The 23,661-nt window shown below is 38.8% G+C and overlaps 1 protein-coding gene across 2 annotated transcripts in view; it reads right to left on the bottom strand.

Annotated features, from left to right (window-relative positions):
* Positions 1-2,732: 2,732 nt before the first annotated feature.
* The window catches only part of LOC131252116 (uncharacterized), a 75,309-nt gene continuing 54,380 nt past the window's right edge, over positions 2,733-23,661 (bottom strand). For both annotated transcript variants that reach the window (XM_058253008.1, XM_058253011.1), the window contains exons 11-14: positions 16,145-16,312; positions 3,659-3,760; positions 3,082-3,171; positions 2,733-2,992 (exon numbers count right to left, since the gene is read on the bottom strand). In XM_058253008.1, coding sequence (XP_058108991.1) covers positions 2,930-2,992; positions 3,082-3,171; positions 3,659-3,760; positions 16,145-16,312 — 423 coding nt within the window. In that variant the 3' untranslated portion in view covers positions 2,733-2,929. The remainder of the gene's footprint in view (positions 2,993-3,081; positions 3,172-3,658; positions 3,761-16,144; positions 16,313-23,661) is intronic.

The raw sequence follows: 23,661 nt of genomic DNA, 5'->3' as shown, positions 1-23,661 counted from the left end.
TTGAGTTCTCTAGAAGTACGATCTCATCGCTGCAGCCAGAAAAACTGGCCGCTGGCAATTTTGCATTACTGGCAGCTAACCTTGCAAAATAGATCGCTTGCACTTCCAATGCTATGATGCATGGATTGATGGATATCATTAGCATTGACCAAAAATTAGATTTTTTTATAAACGTAAATCTTTACTGGTATTGTTGTATAACTACTATCTTTTAAAAACCCGGACCAGTCAGCAAGTAGAGTCATAAGTAATGACCTCATATTTACTGAATCATAATCTTAATTACTCATTATTATTATTATTATTATTTATATATTTATGGGTACTAAGGAAAAGTTCATCAAGTAAACCCACCAAATAGAGGTAGAAGAGTCCAAAAGAAAGAGTGTTTACAATGTACGTTGGTGGTGAGCTCCACCAGTCCCTAACTGTTAGCTGCAGACTTGGTATTTTGACAATTAAGCTTCTGAAGGACCTTGCAGTTGTTGAACTTTTGCAGCCTCCAGCTTGTGATTGAAGAGCCTAATGGACCTAGTGATGAAACAATATTAGATGAATCTCCCTCAATTGTGAAGAGCCTGATACACCTTGATGGCCCGCTTTATGACAAGAATTAGAGTGAGTCACTCAACCGTGTGCAGTCAACAAGTCTAGAAGCAAAAATTGGTCAAGCTGGTTATGTATTAAAACTATGGCCCGTATCTAGCAGGATTGACTGCACCATCAGGGTCTGTTTGGGCGGTGGGATTAGAAGGGATTAGGAGGGATGGGATTCAAAAAACATAATTATTACCCATGGCAGGGATTGTCTCCTAATACCATGGGATAAAATTAATGCCATGCTTTGTTGATAATACGGTGGTATGATGAATGAATATACCCACCATCATTTGAAATTATTGAGAATAACACACGTGTTATATCTAAACCGTTCATTTGTTTTGTAACCTCATTTTATAGCATGGGCCTAAAAATGAGGTAGATCTAAAACTTATGTGGCCCCAAAGAAGTTTTCAACGGTAAGTATTCAATCCCTGTTGCTTTCTATGGTGGGGTCCACTTGAGCTTTAGATTTACCTGATTTTTTGGCCCATGCTTTAAAATAATCTCGATAAATGGGTGGATGGTGTGGATATAGCCCACACATCATGGTGGGACCTACACAACTTTCTAAACATTAAGTGAAATTGGCACGGGACCCAATGCAATTCCATTTAATGTAATTCCAAGCTTTCCCATCCTTCCCAAACATTGAGTGGAATTGGCACAGGACCAGATGAATCCCATCCCACCTAATCCCTTCTAATCCCATCGCCCAAACAGACCCTCAAAGTAAAGCTTAAAAGTTCCAACGGAGGATTTCATTTGATATGAAGGGCTTTGGTTTGGAGAGACCTAATATGACATTGTTTTGATCCCATCCAGTAAGCAACCACAAGTTATCTGCATTACTGGCTATGCTATAGAGATTGTAAAACTTGGCAACTTGCATTGTATTTGGTTGAATGATGGCTTGACAGTTACTCTTCATTCCTGAAGACTAATAATGCATTCCAGCCAATCCAGACGTTCCATATGATAAATGCAAAGAATTTGATCCAAATAATCTTTAAGAGTGAGCTCTACAAATTTGCAGCATTTTTGCCACTGGGGGAGTGCATCTCAAATGCTTGGTAACATAAAGAAAGATTGAAAAGATTGTACCAATGTTGCCAGACGGGAGTAACACAAGGACAATGAAGATGGTGTCTTGACCGGATTCAAGTTTCAAAAAAGGTTGGGTAACAAGCAAGCCCGACTCAGTCGATACTTATCCAAGAACGATCAAATCACAATCCTTGAGTGAGCAGCAAAACAAGTTCAAAATCTGAGTTTAGGAAAAATAAGTCTAGACAGCCATCTGAAAAGGCAACAAGCCACATGCCTTTTTTTTCTTTTTTGTAAATGCCTTGAGGCTTCTGGAGGAATTTCCTTGCCAGGTGCACCATGCTAAGTGGTTAAGATAACCAAACGATGGTCTCACGCAAACGGAAGAAACCATAATATGTTTGGAGGTCAATGTGGTATACTTGTCTTCATTACATCCGCATTCGAACTGTTGCCACTGTCTAAAGGGCACTTGGCCCTTAGATCAAGGTTTAAAAGTCTATAGTTCGAAACAGATGTTCTGATATCTTCCATAATGATGCAACAGTATCAGCACTAAACAGCCCAATACAGAGTGATATGGGGTCCTGAATGATACAATACCTGATACCTGGATTTTAAATCTTGATATGGATGGTTATCTGGGGCCAGATGCACAACAAATCAGCAAAATTCACATTGATGGAATGATTCTGTTTGTGACCTTGCATCATTGATAACAGGTGTTACAGATTGGGATATGACTCCAGCCTCTTGATCTAGGCCGAACATGGGACTGGGTTGCACTTGGCCAAGGTTTGCTTTCACATGCTGAGCTATGGGCAAACCCAAATCCATCTAAAGAACTACCTACTAGCTAAAAACCAAATCCGACTCCACACTTTCCATTATGATGCATACATTCCCTCCGCCTATTAGTTGCTAGAAACCAATCTGGCCCAACATTTTCTGCAATGATGCACACATCTCTGTACTCAGAACCATTAGATTTGCACATTTGCATCCATATTTAAACCATTTGTGCTGCTGCTGCTGATGGTTTTAAACCATTTCCAATGACCATCACACCACACATACTTACTGGCTAAAGGAATTCAAAATTTCTAAGTTCTCTTCATTCTTGGAAGAAAAAATCCATTTTTGTTGATGGACAGATGAAACGTATCAGTGGAGATATGAACCTACAGAGGGGCATTCTAGATATTAACCTACAAAGGGGGCATTCGACAAGATAAATATGATGACACCCCAACAACACTTCTGCCATTGAACTAGCTACCCTCTATGCTGTCTTTAACTTACGAGACGGAGGTCTTCGGAATATACTGATGAGATCATCAAGACCCTGTGGAACAGCAGGCAAATGTTGATATTTGTTAAAACATGCAGAATAGCCACAATAATCACTTCTAGGCACTTGAATTTGGAGAATACCCTTGTTGTGATGACAAGAAAACTGAAGAGGAGAATCAAATAGGATCCCAAAACTAGTAGTAGAAGCAGGTCAAATGTTACACTTGCAACCTGCAATTCCATAGACAATATGCTCCACTTGATCAGTTTTGCAAAAATATGATATGAGAGGCGTGTCTGCTACATTGTAACTCAAGCAAATGTTATGGGCTTGTTTGTTTTGGAAATCCATTTGGATTGTGGTCGGAGACTCATCTTGGCAGATTACTGCATTATCAACTGCCTTGTTGTTTTGTGGAAGGTACTCCCACAAAGACAATAGTTTTCATTTCTATGCCGCTTAAAGTAGAAACACAGAATAACTGGAGAGTTGTTAACATGGCGCCCATTAGATATTATCCCTGATCAGAATCCAAAACCATTTCTCCTATCCAAAGAGGCAGTAAAGAAACGTATGAGGAGAAAGAACGAACCCTTTTTTATTCTTTTCAAAATATAGAAGCTTATTATGATTTACACATGAGAACAGCTCTCCGCAAACAAACAGGAAACAAAAAATATATATACAGAAATGTGGGTCCGTAAAATTGGATGGTACCTGATATATGTTAAGCTTGGCTTTTGTCAAATCATAGAAACTAAACATCCCATCAAGCACCTCATGCTGCATGTTCACCTCTGCGGTATGATCTGATAATTCCTGTCAGACAGAATGCATATGCTTGAATACTTCAGGAAAAGAATAAAGAAAGAAGATGTCATGAACATGTAAAAGCCAGTTTCTTCAGTTTTCATACAAAGATATAGGAGTGTACCAACCAGCATATATATATTTTTTATGAGATACAAAATTTTCATTAAAAAGGCCGCAGCCCAAATGGACAGAAGAACAGAACATACAAAGAGAAACTATTGCCAACCCTTCAGGAATTGGAACAAGAAATTTGAACCTGACACGCACTTTATTACAAAAAATCTAGGCCTCCTAAAAAATTTATGAGATAAAGTAGTTAGAAAAGATTCCTCCCTACAACCAATTATCACTGCAAAATTTAGAATTTCTTCTTTTAAAAGACCAATTCCAAGAATCTCGCTTTTAGTGATGTTCACCTTCAGGCTGGAAACCGCTTCGAAACTAGCAATAATCCCCTGAAGGTTTTGCACTTTAGAAGCATTTGCCTTGCAGGATGTAGCATATCGTTCACATATTCAAGATGCAAAAACTGAGAATTTGATCTATCCACCCCAAATCCTTCAACCAAGTCGATCGCTTCCCCTTTCTCTATCATTTTACCGAGTGCCTCCATAACCGATATGGATAGGTACAGAGAAAGAGGGTTGCCTTGCTGCAACCCTCTCGAAGCTGAGAAGAAACCATTCGGCAAACTATTAACCAGAATCAAATTTAGCTGACCTAATGCACATTTGAATCCAAGCACGCCATTTGATCCCACATCCAATCCTATCCAGCATATAATCTAGAAAAGCCAAGTCCACATGATCACATGCCTTTTCGATATCAAGCTTGCAAACAACACCTTGGTCCCCTCTTCTCTTGCAGGAGTCAATACATTCATTCGCCAACAAGGAAGCATTTATAATTTGCCTACCGTCCACAAAAGCTCCTTGGGAAATCGAGATGACATCTCCCAACACTGCCCGCAATCTAGAAGCCACCACCTTCGCTAAGATCTTGTAAGGAACACCCAATAAACTAATGGGACGAAAGTCTTTTAGACTTTCAGCTCCTTCCTTTATGGGAACCAACACTATAAATGTGGCCCCTAATTCTACCGCAATAAAACACTTTTTGTGGACTTGATTCGTGAATCGTAGCACATCTCCCCTCACCACCCTCCCAAAATTTTTTAAAGAACACTAATGAAAACCATCTGGACCTGAAGCTTTGTCACCGCCCAATATTGAAACTACTTTATTGATTTCTTCCTCCGAGAAAGACTGTTCCAGAGAACCCGCCGCTTCCAAAGAGCCCTCCGAGAAAGATTTTTTTTTTTTTGTAGAAATCCACAATTGCATTTCAAATATTGGCCTTGCCCTTTATCCTTGCTCCCTCTTCTGTCGATGATTTGATCTTGTTTGTGAGCGCTCTAACACTAGCTATAACATGGAAGAACTTGGTGTTTTTATCTCATTTTATCCATGTTGCCTTAGACCTTTGTTGCCATTTAATCTCTTCCTCCCACAATCTAGCATTATATTTCGTACAATAGACCTCCTGCCATGCTCTCTCCTCCTCTAACAATTCCCTCATCTTCTTTTTTATTTTTTAAATCCAACCTTTGCGATTCCTAAAGAAGATTGGATGTTTCCTCCTCCCAGCCTTGTAGATGCACCTTTTTCCAATCGCATATTTTCTTTTTTAGCAATTTTAATTTTTAAAAGAGGGAGAAACCTGCACCCCCATAAACTGAAAAGGATGTCCACCACTATGCTACCTTCTCCACGAAACCTTCCACCTCTAACCAAGCTAACTCAAGTCTGAAAGGGCACGGACCCAATTCTCTTCATCCACTTCGAGCAAAACCAGACAATGATCAAAGAAAGGTCTGGGCATTCTACTCTGATGAATCAATGGAAACTTCTCTACCCATTCTGCAAAAATAAGGAATCTATTTAAGCTAGACTTGGTAGGCTCGGCTCACCCATTCGACCATGTAAATTTAAAATCTCCCACTGGAACTTCCACCACTCAATTTTCAAAATCCGATCAGAGAATGCTTTCATGCTTTTTGTAGTCCGCCCCCCATTTGACTTCTCATGAAGGAATCTAACGACATTGAAGTCCCCTCCCAAACACCATGGTAAGCCCCATCTGCTCAGACATATATCCAATTCCTCCCATAGTTTACCACGGAGATTTGGTTTGCATGGCCCATAAACTGTTGTGAATATCTAAGTGAAACCCGATGCGATCTCTTTCAAAACAGTAGATACAGAGAATTCTCCTAACCAACTGTGCTCGTTGCTCCAAATTGTTGAGTTCCAAATCACTAAGATACCTCCCGTCGATCCCATTGCGTCTGTAGCTATCTGGTCTTTATAATGTCCCCACCATATCGAGTTTATCAACCTTTGATCTACTTCTTTCAATGTAGTTTTCTAAAACGCTGCCAACTGAATTTTGTATCTCTTGCACATATCCTTAATTAGGCCACATTTATGTATGTAGGCCATGCCCCTGACATTCCACGTCATGATCTTCATTGACAAAGCTAGATGGACCCTATAGACACCCTCCAATCCTGTTCTTTGTTCCAATTCCTCCCTGCAAATTATTGTTGTCCAAACGCACCATTTTCGTAAGGCTGGATTGAATTTGTTTTGGAATTAACGACCTCCCCCTTTCCTCTACAAAATCGAAATAGGCTACATAATTCGCTGGTCTATCTCCAAAACTTACCCCCACTAGCCGAACCACCTCCATTGTCACCAACTTCTTTTCATCACTGGCACCATGGAAACCCTTTCATTTTGAAGCTGGCTTAGCTCTTGAATCACAAGGATCGCAGTCTGATTTGTGCGACTCTTACCCACATCAACCACAATTTCTGAATGTCAAGCAATAGCCAAATCAGTCATTATAGCTGGAGTCTCTAGGTCTCCCGCCTCCATAGTCAACCCAACAGACAAGTGATGAGTCCTTGTAAGCACATCTGTTTTGATCAGGCCTGGATCTTCATATGTGATCGTTTGTCGAAGAAGGGAACCATTCTCCATCTCTGCGACTAAAAGCACCTGAAATGCTTTTGCAAATTCCCGACTTAACGAAAACTGTCTACACCAGTTCCCAGTCTTCAATTTGAGATAGAGCTTCACCCGCACTGAAAGGCGAGGTTTGAATGCATTCTCCTTCAAAGCATGGATGTGCACTTCCTATAAATTGTCGACCCACCTTCTCGCAAGATGGAAATGTAAGCATAGGCAGAGAACTTTGAGGTGACATCTTGTTTTCCAACTTCTCCTGACTTGGGCCTCTCTGGAAATCTATTGGGCTTCTTAGAAAGAATAGTTTTTAGGGATCGAAACGACACACATGCCATCATTATTTTTTAGTCCCCATGTGTGACTTTGCTACTTAAAATCACATGTAGCAATTCCAAGTCATGTGGCCAAGTATCGGCTTTGGTGCTCGGCCCTTAATCGAAAATATCCTTTGCTACATTGTTAATAATTACATCTGCGCTGAACTTACATGCATCTCTCTATCATTGAGTGTTTGAACAACATGATGTACGGTTCCCTCCAAACTATCAACGCATGTTGCCACCAAAGCTTCTTTAGCTCCATGCATCAGCGTCTTATCCAATTCAACTGAATCACCTTTTTCATAACCAATGCATTACAATGCCATTTTTCTACCCCATTCAGTGTCTCGCGAGAGCACACCACCGGTAGTCCTTTGACGCAGACAACAGACGCCATTAATGAATCTCCCCCATCCTCTTCCTCAATGAGCTGTTAATTCCTCTGCTCTTGGATCAATGTAGTTTTAACTTTGACCTCATCAACCCTTAAAGAGTAACTTGATTTGAAAATGGGATTAGCTTTTTCTTTTTAATCTTTAATTGCACAAAACACAATTCCTCGCTATCCTCCGTTTGTCTATCAATCTCTGTAATCTCCTTGATGCAAGCTCCTATTTCTTTGAAAATATCGTTGATCCAAAACTCGAGCGATATATTCCATATCTAATACCAATTTTCTTCCCAACCAAATACTGAGTAACTCTCCCATTTTTTAATGTCTACAATCAGGTCATTCAGAGAAGTTACAGCAGCCATAAAGACCTCTCCAACGTGTTCTTCTCTTCCCAGTAATGGCAGCATCATGCCAACTTGTAAGTTTTTAACCACTGTATCTTTTAGAGAGAGACTTTACATTTTTCTATAAACTATTCAACCACCATTGATTCAGCAATCCCCGATTTCACAGTCACAAGGAAAGAAAACTGGAAAGTTTTCAGGGAATCCTCCAGCACTTTGTTGTGGATTCTCACAACTGATCATTCAATGGAAGATTCCCTCCATACCCGCTTTTCTTCTGGGTTTTTCATTTGTTTTGTAATTGTGTGCTATATTTCCATCTTTTGAGAAACTACATCCTTGTAAGATTTCCTTCCCGCACCCGGCAACATTGTTTCCGAACTCGATCCCCCTGATTGATAACCTTTCTCCCCTTTCTTCATTGAGTCCTTCACCATAGATGTAGGCCTCCCGAAGATGAACCCATATTTCTGTTTTCTATTCTTCCTTCTGGACCATACCTAGCTTTCTGAACTTTGAGCTCAATCCCCTCAAAACTCTCCCCATTCAGCAGGTGAACCGCATTGTCCACCTCCTTCGTACTCAGACGGAAAAAAGAAAAACCTCTTAAGGTATTTGAGGCCCTGTTTTTGGGAATCACTACCTCCATAACTACCCCAACACTTCTAAAAACCCGTTTGAAATTGATAGGTGCGCACCCTTTCAGGAAAGATTGAACAAAAAGGGTTGGGTGATCAGACAGCAATTTCTTTCCAATTCTTCTGTTTTCCCAAAATGTCGGCTTCCCTCTAGATACCATTTGCCATCCCTCATGTTCAACAGCATCACCCCCTATCAGCTTCTCCTTGCCTTTTTTTAATCACTTCTCTCCACATCTCACTTTTTTCTTTCCACATCTTAGTGCCATGCATTTGAACTTGTCAAAGAACTCCCCCAACTCACTGCTCCGAACATGAAACACCTGGGCATTGATTGATGATCTTACCAGGTGGGGCATTTTTCAGAAGATGCCATGGACCGAAAAATTAGGTCAGTCTGCTCATCAAGTAGGCCACACATACAAAGAAGAAATGGACAGTAAAAGAAATAGAACAATGCCTCACATTCAATGCCATGTGCCGCCCACTATATGAGAGGACTGGTGATTCTTGGGCCAGTGCAACAAACAGTGGGTCTGCTTGATGAGTGGCTTGGATCTTGCCCAGGCGAACCACATGGCATATGTGGCTGCAAATCCCTTGGAAAGTTCAAATATGAGTCCCCCACCACACCCATCCACTATGAGGTACCAGAAATAACAAATAGGCAAGAAACAAGAATAATCAACCTATATGTACATGGGATCCTTGTTGTGATCATATGACACTGAAGAAGTTCGACATAACTTCCTTTCTGATGCACAAGGAATGATATTATGATGCACACATTTCATGGAGTTGTAAGTCAAAACATCTCCACACTACACAAGGAACATGCGTACAGTGATACAAAGAAACATGGTCCATAGTACCATGTTATAAGGGCCAAGTCAAGAACCTTTGCTCGGGACCATATATACAGTGATGATTGAACTTCTGGCATTCATCAGACCAGCGGGCTATGAATAGGCACAAGCAGTTGAGTGATAAACAACTAACAGTCTGAACTAAATGATCAGATTGTTAGGAAAATCCAATCGCCACAATTTTTGGGCTGTGGCCCACCCACATGATGGCAAGCTAGATCATCAGACCAAAATGCAGCACAGTTCACCATGTATATGGGAGGGCCTGCACTCAATGAAATGTCCATGAAGAGTGCAGCTTAATGGCATTTATCACTGATTGATATATTGCCAAATAGAGTGCAACCTCACCCAATCATTTGCTTCTCTTTCATGACCAATACAAGGATAGACAGACTTGCTGCTAGGCATTCATAATAGAGCAGTTGCACCCTTAATATTTTGCCAAGGCTTTCATATCTGAGCATTTCCACTCTACCACTGCCAACACGTAAGCAGAGTCTTCCTCAATGAGACAGATGTTCAGACTATTTGGAACATCAAGTTTTAGAATGCCAATCATTTAACGCATAGCAGAAAAACAACTTGACAGAAGCAAACCCTAGATATGAACCTTTGATTCACAGGCAAAAACCACTTCAACCTAACACACAAGATCACCACTCTGCATGTATCATGATCTGAACAAATTATTCAGGCCTTTCACTTGGATACATGTCAATTCTAACTGCATGGATTAGGTAAGACCTCACTAGATGACACTCCGGAGAACCATTCAACCAACCTTTGATAATCCCATGCATTTCCAATTTAAAACAGGAGCAGCAGCCATATGCGTATATGAAACCCATCCTCCCGAAGCATGGTAGAATTGGGACACTGCTTGAACTCCAAAAGTACTCATTCCTAGTTGAAGTTGAGGTAGTGGCCATCTTCCAATACGACCATATTCTGAAACACAGGAAGCATGCCAAAGCTCCCCTGAGGATGTCAACAAGTGTTCATGCAGAAAAAGCCCATTCATCCCTCCTATAGGGAAAAAAAAAAAAAAACACCCAACAGATCGGTCAGAAACCCAACCACTAGAGTAACTTGCAAAAATTCCTTACATATTCCCAAACTGTCTTTGAGCCAGCTTCAATGAAACAACCAACAAAGCTGAACCCCCAACACCCATGGATTGTATGTGGAACCCCCTTGAACAAAACATCCAGATAGTCCAGCATGATCCCTGTCTTCTAGAAAATCAATACTGACTGCAACAGCAGCAAGCTCCTAAACAGTTCCATATATCACCATGGAATGCTTACCTCTCTTTTTTTTCCATGTTATGCTTGCTTCAGATGGAAAGTTCGCATCTTTATCTAGCTCTACACCAATGCTTCTTGGGCAGCAGTTTTCCATTAGAGAAACTCATTTCTAATTGCATAAGATTCTATTAAACATGTGTGCACCCAAAAAACAAAAAGGGTGAAAGTTTCTCGTCTTAGTGTGACAAAACAGAAGAACATGCGTGGAAGGTGCTCAGTCAGAGATGTGTTTGGAATCCGATTTCAAGACACCAAGATCATTTAAAATGGCATACTTATCTTTCAATAGGGATAGTATTTTCGAACCTTTTATCCATATCCTTGTGATTTCTGCTGGCATATAAGAAACAACAGAGTGCATGGAAGAGGGTGTAAACCGCAAACCATGTCAAGAGCTCATGATACGGGAAAGTCTGAACTCATGACAACAGCCTCTTTGCTTGGCTAAAACCACTGAAAACCCGACTGGCCCTGGTGAAACATCCTCTTTGGCATAAAAAATAGCTCGCTTCATTCCTTCCAAACTAAAACTTTCTCCCAACCAAACAGCATCTTTAGAAGTTAGAGAGGCAAAATGCAAATGCCCCAAGGTTGGTTGGATGGGAAACTCTTCTGCAAAGATATTTTCGAAATGGTTTATGGAACAGCAGCAAATGTAATCTTTTGTTTGAGAGTTATTACCATCACAAGTAAGAGAGATGCAGCTTATCCATCTACTTGCATCAGCAATGCTGTGGAAAATAAGCTGAGTTCTTGTCACCTTCCTTCTATCCATTTCACTCAAGATTTCCACTTTAATCTCTTCCCATCTTAGAATATCTTCCAAGAAACTGTTGCTACAGTTGGCACTAGAAAGCTCACTATTTCTTCTAATATGTCTATGGAATTTATGTCCTATAACTGCTCTTTTGTAGCTATGATGTCTCCAAAAGTTTCCATGTTCAAGACTTTCAATTTCTCTCTAAGTAATTTCAGCATTCAGGAAAATCTACTACCTGGCTCTACCTTCCACTGAAAACAATGACACCCTTCTCAAACATATTTTAAAAGTGTCAAATGTTCTAACCACATATTTTCAAAGTGGAATGGTCTAGGCCCCTAGAAATCTAATGCCGAAGATAAACAGATTGATTTGTGATCAGAACTAAGCTACATTTTGCCGCAGTTTTTGGATTGCCTCAGGAAAAGATTCTTCTCAACTAGCACTAATAGAAATTTATCCAGCCTGCTCATTGTGGAAATTTCCATTGCTGTTTGACCATGTGAATGCTGCACCTTGGAGCAGGTCAATCAACGCCCATCTATCGACAAATTCAACAAAATCACACATACTCTTCATAACTCAAGAACCCCCACTCTTCTCACTGGTGAACCAGATGACATTAGGATTGCCACCAATGGACCAAATAACATTCTAGTGTTAGAGTTGCCGTCCAACTCTCCCAAAATCAGGTCTTCTGCTAAGATGATCCCACCCATACACAGTCCAAAGAACTAGCACATGCCCTAACAATATGAGAAAGAATAGACATGATTGACATCTACCTTTGACAGAGTACTTGTATTCCACACTACTAGGATATCGCATGATCTTCCAATAGCAATTATGCAGTCCAATTTGCATTGAGTGTCACCCAGCATCTTGAATAGTGTTCCTAGTGTAGCTATAGTGCTACATACCGCATGTTAATAGCATGAGTACCGTGTAGAATATGCTACTTGATGTGTATTGTACGCTATACGATGCATAGCGTGTAGCATAAGTCGCATACGCTGTGTCATTTTCATTTTTAAGCTATAGAATCTTGAGTCAGTTTGTGTGTTTTTAGTTATGCTAGTTCAGTGCCTGTTTATAGATGGTGGTGACTCATCCTCCTCACACGTGGCACTAAACTACACTATCTAGACCATCCAAACTTTAGGTCAAATTGTGGATGGAGCATATCTCTGGAATCGCACCTATAATCACATGTGGCAATAAAATACAGGCATGCCAAGTGTACATTTGTACAGGGGTAGAGGTACAACCATTGTAATGGTGTAAAATTGACACCGGAATCTAGCTTTTATGAAACAAAAGCTATTTGAGAAAGGATTTTGAAAGCACTAACATTCCATTGCAAGACGGCACCACCTCCCAAAATTTGGTAATTTGATTCTCTCAGTTTAGACATCCATTAAAGATGAATTACAAGGGACTAATTGGCCCAATGAGAAGATCCTATTAACAAATTTTCATGGCAATTGGAGCCCAATTAAATGAGAAGTTTGAGATTTCCCCCATTTCACATGCGTACAAAAATGGAGCTCAAGATTTAGATTTTTTATTGATTTAAAGCTTTTAAAAAAAGTTAGGTTTCTTACTGTTAATCTCAATTAATGAGTTTTATTTCATTTTGATTGATTTACGGTATTTTTTGGATGTTCCTTTTTTAAAAAAATATAAACCTTTTCGGGAGGTCAGTTCTTATGCAACATTCTAGAGTAAGCTTGTTCTACAACTGTTTCTTGTGTGGAGCCTACTGTTGTGTTCATATGGCATGGCATAAAACTCATCAAATCCATAATGTGGGCCACCATATTATAGTGGTGCTCTGAGTGGGATGTGAACGGTTTTCTATGGTGTCCTCCACATGATGATTGGAGGTCTTATTTCTTTTTATGGTGGTTGTCCATTGTTTCTATGTTGTGATCTAGTATCCAACCCATATAGTCCAATAGGGTTGATCTAAGCATCATGTGGGCCACCACGCTACAGTTGAGGATGAGAATCCATTGTCCACTATGTTATGGCCCACTTGGTGATTGGATACCCTAATTTTTGCGGCATCCTATCATCACAGCTACGCTCACTTGATGCGCAAGTTGGATGGCATACATAATTACACAAGGTGGGCTCCGTAGGGGGTTGCATAACTTCTACTACATGTTTAGTCATCTAATAATACTTGACTAATCTTTCTTTCACTAAAGATGCAGAAAAGAATTGTTTATATTTGTCAATTTCCATGTGTTGTTATTTTTCGATAAATAAAAATAGATATCTTGTTTTCAGCATGCATTTACTTCAAGAATGAAGCAATACTTGTTTCTACACCTTTGTTTTATTTTTTCCATTATTTATTTATTTATTTTTACTATTTACCATATTTTTCCTATTATTTTAATTAAAAAGTATCATATAGGTTACAGTACACACGATGTTACGATGTAGCTTATTCTACCCTGTAAAGAGGGGTGGACACCATGCCATATGCTACACACTGTTTAAAAAATTGGTGTCACCCCACCAGGGATCTGAACTCTGTTGCACTAATAGCTTCTCCTTTTTGTTTCCTACAAGTTCCCAGTCTGGCTAGGTTTCTATCCCTCATCTTCTTCATTGCAAAATCATCTACGATTCTTAATCAGATCTCCTTCAATCTCTTGCACATTGCTGCTACATTAAAATGGCTTCAGATGCCCTCATTCTTGACTCTTATCTTTCTTAGCTTTTCCATAATCCATCTCAACATCTTCATCTTTGTAGTGCCCGCCCTTTGCTCATGTTGCTTCCTAATTGCCCATATCACAAAGGGGGTCAAATAATTGCCATATAAATTTTTTGCCTAAGTTTTCATTAGTACGAGCCAACCACACAACCCTTTGGGGGCACATCTTCCACAGGAAACACTCAATTTTTTTGAAGGGTCTGGAAACACTCAATTGATCTCTCCATCCTTTTGGATTATGGAGAAAACATAATTTAACTACTATTTCTGACATCTATTGGCCATCAATTTTAATTAGATCCCACCTCTACAACTGTTCCTATTAAAGTTGCATTCCAGATAATCTTGATTTCGACATTCTTTAGACCTTTGTACTTGAAAGCCTTCCTCCAAACCTTCGGTTTAGCAAATCTACTCTCTAGACTCGTTGCCAACACCCAGTTATCTGCAAATGGCGTACACCAAGGGACTTCATCTCGAAAGCTAGTGGTTGATTCATCAGTGACAAGTGCAGAAAGGTAAGGGATTAATGCCAACCCCTGATGAAGACCCATCGCAAGCTGTTCTTGTCTCTTGTCTATCTTACATTTAACATAAGATTCATGGCTCCAGTAAGGACCCAAATAGTATAGTTCCAACTACCATATGATGGGCATGATTATGGTATGGTTCTGCTAAAGTAGCTATATGACTATCAACTCCTCGTTGAATCCATTTCAAAATTACCAAGCATCTTATAATTGAGAAAATGCAATCTTACAATATAAAAAAGAGAACAAAATCTATACAGTAAGGATAAAGGCGATCTGAAGTTAACGCAATGTCAAAGGATGAAAGGATATAGTCTGTTTTTTTTATAAGGATCCATTGTGATAATGAGAAAGATTTCTGTATATCCACCCAAATCGATTGATAATATCAGAATCTGACGAATTGGCCCGGACCAACTTACTAATGGGATGCCCTGGTATGTTACAAATTTTCGCTTTAGCCACTAATTCAATCAGATCAGAGGAATAATTGGGACCAGGGTCTAGTATCAACAACATACCTGACTTGAAAAATAGAAAAATAATAATAATAATAATAATCCATAATGTATATTTTGCTTCGATTTCCAATGAGACTTACAGTTGGGTTCAGGCATTCATCACTAAGGCCATGCTTGGATACATGTATTACAAGGGAAGAGAAAAGAAAATATAATTATTAGGCATTGATTATTTCCATGAGTACTATCAATTTTGTTTTGAAAGATAATGCAATTTATTAAAAGCCAAATGATCAGCAGGAGAAAAAAAGCTAAAAGAAGAAGAAAAGATCAATATAGACACACACACACACCCCACTCAGGGCACCCAATCCTTGATATACAAATCAACCCAGCTGATAACCCCACTTATCAAGCTGCTTCTATTTCGGAAGTAGAGATCGTTCCTTTCCCCCCAAATAGACCAAAGAACAACGAGCAGACCAACCCTCCACCTAGACCTGCCCTTCCCACTGGCCCCGCCGGCATGCTAGGAGCAGAACAGGCCCTCAATAGAAACATGGAACATGGATTTCATTTTCTTGTTTGGATTGCAAGTTGAAATCTGAGACATTGGCAACCTTAGTTTCTTGTGCGAGAGAACCCAAATTATGGAAAAAGTGCAATGATTTCTCTACGGAGTCCTCCCTTTCCTTCACTATGCAAAATCCCAAACTGTCAAATCAAGGGAAAACCTTTTCCATTTCCATTAGTTTCCATGAATTGATGATTGGCCTAAGAGTGATCACTTGCATGTCTGGAGTTCTCTCATCTCCTTACAAGTAGGAACAATTATGTAGGTGAATAAATACACTGATTTTTTTATCTACTGGAACTAGCATATACAAGACTTTTAACGGAGACACTTTTTAAGTGTCAATGCTATAACTAGTTGATTGTGCACACAGAGAGTGGTGAGAACCACCTAGTAAACATAACAAGTTAGAGGTATGTGATAGTAAAACCTTCTTCAATGCAGCAATAAATGGGTCTGTCTTTGACAGAAAGGGTGCAACTCTAGGTGTCCGTGACAAAAGATCCAACCACGAGCGTATGTAAGATGGATTGACGGCCAAGCTACTGTCATCTGAAAAAATCTGAATGTTCCTTCCTTGGTAACCATAAATATGCCTCTGCATGAAAAGGAAAAGAATCCTTCATAATAAAGAAATGCATGATAAGATAACAAATGATTGCAAACTGAGAGAATACGAGCTATAAAGTACAAACAAATACTTGTAGAAAATCTCTATATAAAATTTAAAATAAAAATAAAATAAAACACTTGCGGAATGATTTACACAGTATTATGATTCATGATAATTTATCAACTGATTTCCGTTGCATATCAATTAGCTTTTCTGGTAACCCTTGCGTCAACCAGGATACAGGCTTTCGAGTTAGTTCTTCCAAATTAAATCTGTTGAATGTATTAACTATCAAGCATTGGAGGCAACTTTTTTGTTGATGAAAACAAACTATATTAACCATAAGGGCAACCAAGTTTACAACAAAGGAAAACATATCCCACAAATTATAGGCAATCTGAGGACTCCATTGCGTGCTAAAAGATCTGCCTCAGAGCTCCCCTCTCTAGTAATATAGGAGACTGGATGATTCATGTAGACATCTCATATATCTTACATCTAGTGTTCGAAATATCGGCACCGCGTTACGTATCACACCCTTGGGATACAGATATGTATCGGTTATCACATGCGATATATTGGTTGTATCGCATAAAGTATCGTTGTTGTTGGAAACATGGGGAAACATTGGAAAATTAGTCGAATTTTTCAATGAAACTTCAGTGATTGTTAAAAAAGACATCGAAACACACTTATAAATCAAAACATTACAAAACACAAGTGCACATAATAGGTTTTCTTTATATGGGGTCCTAATCTCTGAGTTGTCTAACTGAATTGATGCAAGTATATTCAAAGTCTATTCGTATAATTTATAAATATAAGAAGACATGTGGAAACACAAGCAATACATTCAAAAGCAAAAGAAGAGTCACTATATCAGGTAACATACATGTTTGATTTAATGTTTGGACACAAAGATTGCAAGCGATTTGTGAGAAATTGGAAATTTTTTATTTTTTTCAATTTTCCGCAACTCCGCCCATCTCCTCCAAATCTCGAAATTGAAGCTCTCAATCCATGATTTTTCATGTTTTGCAAAACATGAAAAATCATAGATTTGTAACAATTTGACACTAATTTAACATGATTTACAGATAAGAAAGATCAAAAAATCGAACATGTGGGATATATCCCACTACTTGTGCATTTTGTATCGTACAGGTGGGATACAAGATATATCGTGTGATATATTGGCCGATTTCGTCAATACTAAACACTGCTTACATCCAATCAGCCAAGCTGCGAGGAATATTCCTTGAAAGAACCAATGCACTGCCGGGCATTGGAGAAATCACCTTGCATCAACAATAACACCGACAATGTGGAGTTCTTTAGGACCTAACCACAGAACTCTCGTCTCCAGCCTCACTAGAATCACACAAACCAACCAAAACCTGAGAAGGCTCTCCACAAATAGCATCAACACCCCCCTCTCCCCAAAACACGCACACACATGCTGCAAAAGGCACAGATACCCTTCAAGATCTTCTCATGTAACAAAACATATTTCCGTACAGCCCAAACTTTTTTAGGAGCAATCAACAGCCCACCCATTAAAACTTTTGTTGTGTTAGCCACCTTTCCAGCACTCGTCCAACTGCCTGAAGGATGAGATTCCATAGGATACACCAGTCTGACCTTCAAAATCCAAATTCCCATGCACCAAAGAGAGGTTCTATGGATTCTGGCATCAGCCAAGCAACTTCAAACAAGTTTAAGAACAAATACACACTGCCACGTGCAAGGGTTGAAGAATGGTCCATCAGTTCTGCTCCTTTTTAGGAACATAACAAAGTAGAGGATGATCATCTGCAAAAATAGTCAATGGACATCCTTCCACCCTGGGTACACTGCCAAGGGCAACCGACAAAGAAAGGGTCTATCTGTTCCACCCTAGCCGCACACCCCATCTCCCATCTGTTTCTCATGATCATGGAGGCTTTATGCAGAAAATTTGTAAAAGCTTCTGAGGCTAGCCTGGTTGCTGGCTTTAGGGTGAGTAGAGAGTTTCCATGTTGCCCGCCTACAATATGCAGACAACACACTCCTCTTTTGTAATGGGACAAAGACAAAGAACGGATTGATAACATGACAAGAATAGTGATATGTTCTATACTGTCTGTCCAGACAATTAAGAAGAGCAAAATGCAGGGTGTTTGCATGAATGAGGAAGGATCCAAATATTGGCCAAGGAATTCAGTTGCAGGACTGGTTCTTTCCCTCCAAAGATCTGATTTATGATCCGAGCAATTGTTGGAAAATGGCTTTGGAGAAATGTATAGAACCCTTTGGAAAGGAATTACTGTTAGCAAGAATAGATTTTTTTAGGGTGTTTCCCTGATTCCTCTCAATATAGGGCCTCATGAATGATCATCATCATCTAAGACTTATCCCAACTTATTGGGGTCAGCTATATGGTGTCATGAATATGGAAGGCAATAATGGAGAAAATTGATGAGTTTCCTCCAGGGATTATGTATGTGTTGGGAGATGGACCATTTATTAGATTCTGGGAAATTCTGTGGTGTGACAATATTCTACTTCAGTAAGTCTATGGATTCTAGTCAGAGTACCATCTGATAAGGGGGGATTCATCTCACAGTGTTTCCCTGTAAGGGGAACTTCACTACATGGTCCCTTCAATTTCACAGGAATCTCCTGGATATGGAAAACGATGAGTTTACTAGCTTGCATTTGTCTCCTCACCCCTGATTCCTTCAAGATTGATTCCTGGTGCTGGAAATTTGAAGCAATGGGGAAGTTTTCAATGCGCTCTTGTACCATATTATTAAATGCAGTATTGCATCAGCGACATAGTGAATTTACCTTTTCATGGCATTTTCTAACTCTCCAAAGATTGGCGGTGTTACCCGGTTAGTGGCAAAGGATAAAATCCTACTATTGACCACCTTCGCAACAGCAATATGATGATCACGAATAGGTGCTAAATGTGCCTAAAGGACATGGAATTCATTATATCCATTTTGAATACATCTGGGCCATCTAGAGCAAGCTACTCTCTTTGGAACTGCTGTGGATTTCTCCAGTAGTTGTTGATACTTACTTTCAAGCATGGAACTGGGGATGAGGGGAAAAAAGAAGCTCATTCATTGGTGCTTGTCCCTTTTGGCGGTGCTTTCGTCAGTTTGGAAAGATCATATTAACAGTACTTTCAACAATGGATTGGAATCTCCCATGGTGGTCTTTTCAAAAGCTAAAGGCCAGGTGATTTATTGGGTTTCAGGTCTTCCCCAATTTAATAAGATGTAAGAGGGAGGATTTCTTGGGATTTTGGGATGTTTTTTATGATCATTGTGTAGACATTGGATGATCACTCATCATCCCTCCTTTTTATTTTCTCCCTCTTTTGAGTGATTTTAATAAAAAATTGTGTTACTATTAAAAAGAATGATTTAATTCCAGTTTTAATCAGATCCGGAAAATTTACATTTATCCTTGCATTTTATTTTAATCAGCCACTTCCTTTTTTGTGAATTATAATCTCAAAGCCTTTCAAAATGCCTGCCATGCATGATAATGGGTTTTCCTCTTATCTTTGGCCGAATTGATGAAGCAAAAGATATTAAGGAACTCACATAATTCACATATCAGTAGCTGATAACAGGTTTTCAACTCATAATTCACATATACAGGTTTTTCTCTTATCTTTGTCCAAATTGATGAAGCAAAAGATATTTAGGAACTCATAATTCACATATCAGTTGTAGCTCCATCCTTCCTAACTGTTTCAGAAACATTCACATTGAAAAACAACTGAGTTGAATCACCAGATTCTTCTAATAGCTATGCAAACATTATCTTCAAGTCACATGTTTCACCAAGGAAAATGCAGCTTGGATATTCGAGTTCAAACTTTTTCCATCAGACTAATAAGAAAAAAGGTGAAATGGAAAAAGGTGAAACAAACAATTCCCTGCTATCTTTATCATGCTCAACACTAATGTAGATTTTTATAACAGCTAAAAACACTCATTTCCATCAATCACATCCTAATACTTTCCCAACTAGGAATAGGATACACTAAGGGACATTTCAGTGCCACCTAAATATGAGTTCAACTCATTTTAGTTAATATTAATAATGTCTAAGATATTTGATAAGAATTTAAAATAGTCCTGATAACCAACTATTTATATAAACAATAATCTCTAATGCATAATGACTATTAACTATATTAACTAAAACTAGTGGTGTGACATGTGCAATGTTCAAAGTATTGGTATCATCACACGCATTGATTACTTGGGATACAGAGATATGAATTGATATTGTCGATAATATCACCGATGCGAAGTATTGTTGTGAGTGAAACATTGGGGAATAGATGAAAATTTTCAGTGCAAATTCAAGAGACGTTAAAAGACATGTTTATGCACTTGGGACTCAAAATATTACAAAAAACCATTATACATAATAGGTTTCCATTGTATAAGGGCCCAAATTACATGGTCTAACAAACATATTTAATTAAAAAACATGATTTTAATGCACTAATTAAAAAACAAACAATAACTTAGCACATACAATGCATTAATTTAAAACTCCCTCCAAATTTAAATTTTTTGGTTTTTTATTTTTTTTATTTTTTGGAATTTCACAGGTATTAATGCTGGTATGTTGATAATATCGATAATATCACATGATATTGACGATACAATGTATTTTTTCATAGGAATCTTGTTGATATATTGCGTATTGTAGATACTTACGATAATAATGGCCAAATTATCGATACTATCAATGATATCTTGCAAATTTCATTTTCCCCCTAGTATTTGTATTACTGACTTAATGATATTGATAATGTTGCCGATATAATTGACAATATCAGCGATAAGAGGAACACTGGGCACATGAGATGCACATAGAACAAGGAGGGGAGAAATGGGAGACAGATTCAGAGGAGAGGAAAAAAAGAGAGAGGTGGAGGGAAGGGTGGGGGCTACATGAAGGTGGGGCTACGTGAAGGGGCGTGCTACACAGAAAGACTGAGGGAAGAGAACAATGCATGACCCATACTCACTATTTCCCTTGTTGTGGCCAACTTGAGTCCCTGATCTGCCTAATTTTTAGGCTGACATCCTGACATGAACTGACTCAACAGACGTCTAGAATGGATGTCACACAGTCATCAAGGTGGGCCCCAAAACCTTGATCGTGTAGTCTCCCTAATCAGGCATTTTGTGCGAGCTATACACAAAGGAGAGGAGAGGTCAGTGCATAATACATGCATTAAAGAAGTGAGATGAAGCAGGTTCAACATATTCATCCTCGTGTGGTAAAATCTCAAGCAAAAACATTTTTAATGACGGCTTTACACTTTAATAACCAAAGTTCTTAAGACTATATACAAGGGCAAAAATGTCCAAAACTATGGGCATTATATTTAATATAGATGAGATGAACTCATTTTTTTAATCAGCACTAAAACATGCTTTAAGGAAAAAAAAAATGGATATACATCTCTTTAGAACAAAAACTATATTCATTGTTATTAGCCCTATCTTCATAGCCTTCACACACCCACCAAATTGATTCCTAGCAACTAGTGGACGGTGGACTCTGATTCTCTATGGCAGGTTCACTTTGGCTTTAATTACTGTGAAAAATAATTGAAAATTAATACTTATTTAGGGCATGTTTCGTGTTGCTATATTAATTGCTTCTATAATTCTTCAAAAAACAATTTTCAAAAATTAAACATGTTTCGTTAGCTTTCCCATGAAAGTCAAAATAACTTTGGCTTTCTTCTATTTCTTAAGAAGCAATTCTGAAAAAAGCGATGTTTTTTCATCCTTAGTTTTGCCTCCTAGCGCTTGTTTATAATACTTTTGTTACCTTTCAAAAAAAAAAAAAAAAAGGCAATGTTTTAGGAAACGGCTTAAGGCATTTTTAGGATAGTTTTCTACCGTAGTGGGAAGATGTGATTTTGAGAGGCACGGAACACATGTCAGATCTCCATATTATATAGCACATATTTGAAAATCCATGCCATTCACTGGATAGGGTGCACTTTAAACATGTTGTATATGAAAATCACATCAGCACACAAATCAAATGAGTCAGGCATGAATCTGGACTGTTGAACTTTTTTTCTCATGGCCCGTTTATCTTATACAAATTGTATTTGTTTGATCAATGGACCAACATTATCTTTGGTACGTAGCATGTTGATGGTGTGCCCTTTATGATGAATGGACTGGATCTCTGACACATTTGCAGTCCTCCCGATTTCATTAGACGTTCCATTTCCACACAAGAATACAATCATGCATATAACTGGATATAGTCTCCCAGTTCCATCGGAAGCTCGTTCCTCTCCAAGTTTCCATAGAATAGCAATTTTACGAGTGTTGCATGTAGGATCCACTGGAATTCATGTATGTAATACATTCCATCCATCAAGGTTGCCTCACCAGGAGTGTTGGCCACCCCAAAAATCAGGCTGATCCAACCATCATGTGGGCCACCTGAATTTGGAAGTTTTTGGATGGTTGTCCATTGTTTTATATGGTGGGCCCACCATGCTGTGTACATGCAATCTAAACCACGCATTACATGCGCTCTTCCATTATTATGGCATTCTCCAATGATGCAGGCTCATAGCTCAGCTAGACCCATGGCTCACTTAGACCCACCTAGGCTCACTATAGGGCCAAACAATGACATAGGCTCACAGCCCACCATAGGGCCCAACATATGCTTATTTTTGGACTGTTTATTTATAGATTTGGGGCCTAAATCAAGGATTACATTTTACTATTTTTGGAAGATGGGGGCAGATTTAAAGATATGATTGGAGATATGAGGCTGGATGTGATTGAAGATATGGGATTGAGTAAGAAATGTAATTATGATTATTTTCTATATTTGCTTTTATTATTATTAAGCTTTTACCATCTTAGACAAATTAGGTCGATTTGAAGTTAACTATGATTGATTTGAGATCAATCTCTTAGCTGGGGGGATTCTCATATATTCAATAAAAAGGATAGCAGGGTAGCAAGCAGGACTCGAAAATTGTCAAGTGTAAGTTTCACAAGTCTTGTAAGAGAAGAAGTTTGATATCAACAAAATTATTTCTTACTCTCTACTCCATTATTCTTGTGAGTGTACTCTTATCCACTTATCACGATTCAAGTGTCGATATCTCGATTGGCTCGATAACTAGGTTGCACCATTTTAGTAATAGAGTAGGTCAGCTTTGGGGATTTTTAACTCTACGTCTTCTCCTAATGGCATCAAAAGGGGTGACTCGGGAAGAGTTTGTACAAGTAGCACAATTGATCCACATACTCATAGGGTGAGTA

The sequence above is a fragment of the Magnolia sinica genome, chromosome 1 (genome assembly GCF_029962835.1).
Source record: "Magnolia sinica isolate HGM2019 chromosome 1, MsV1, whole genome shotgun sequence".
NCBI lineage: Eukaryota > Viridiplantae > Streptophyta > Magnoliopsida > Magnoliales > Magnoliaceae > Magnolia > Magnolia sinica.
Note: the sequence above shows the minus strand (reverse complement) of the source record. Positions and strands in the feature narration are given on the sequence as shown.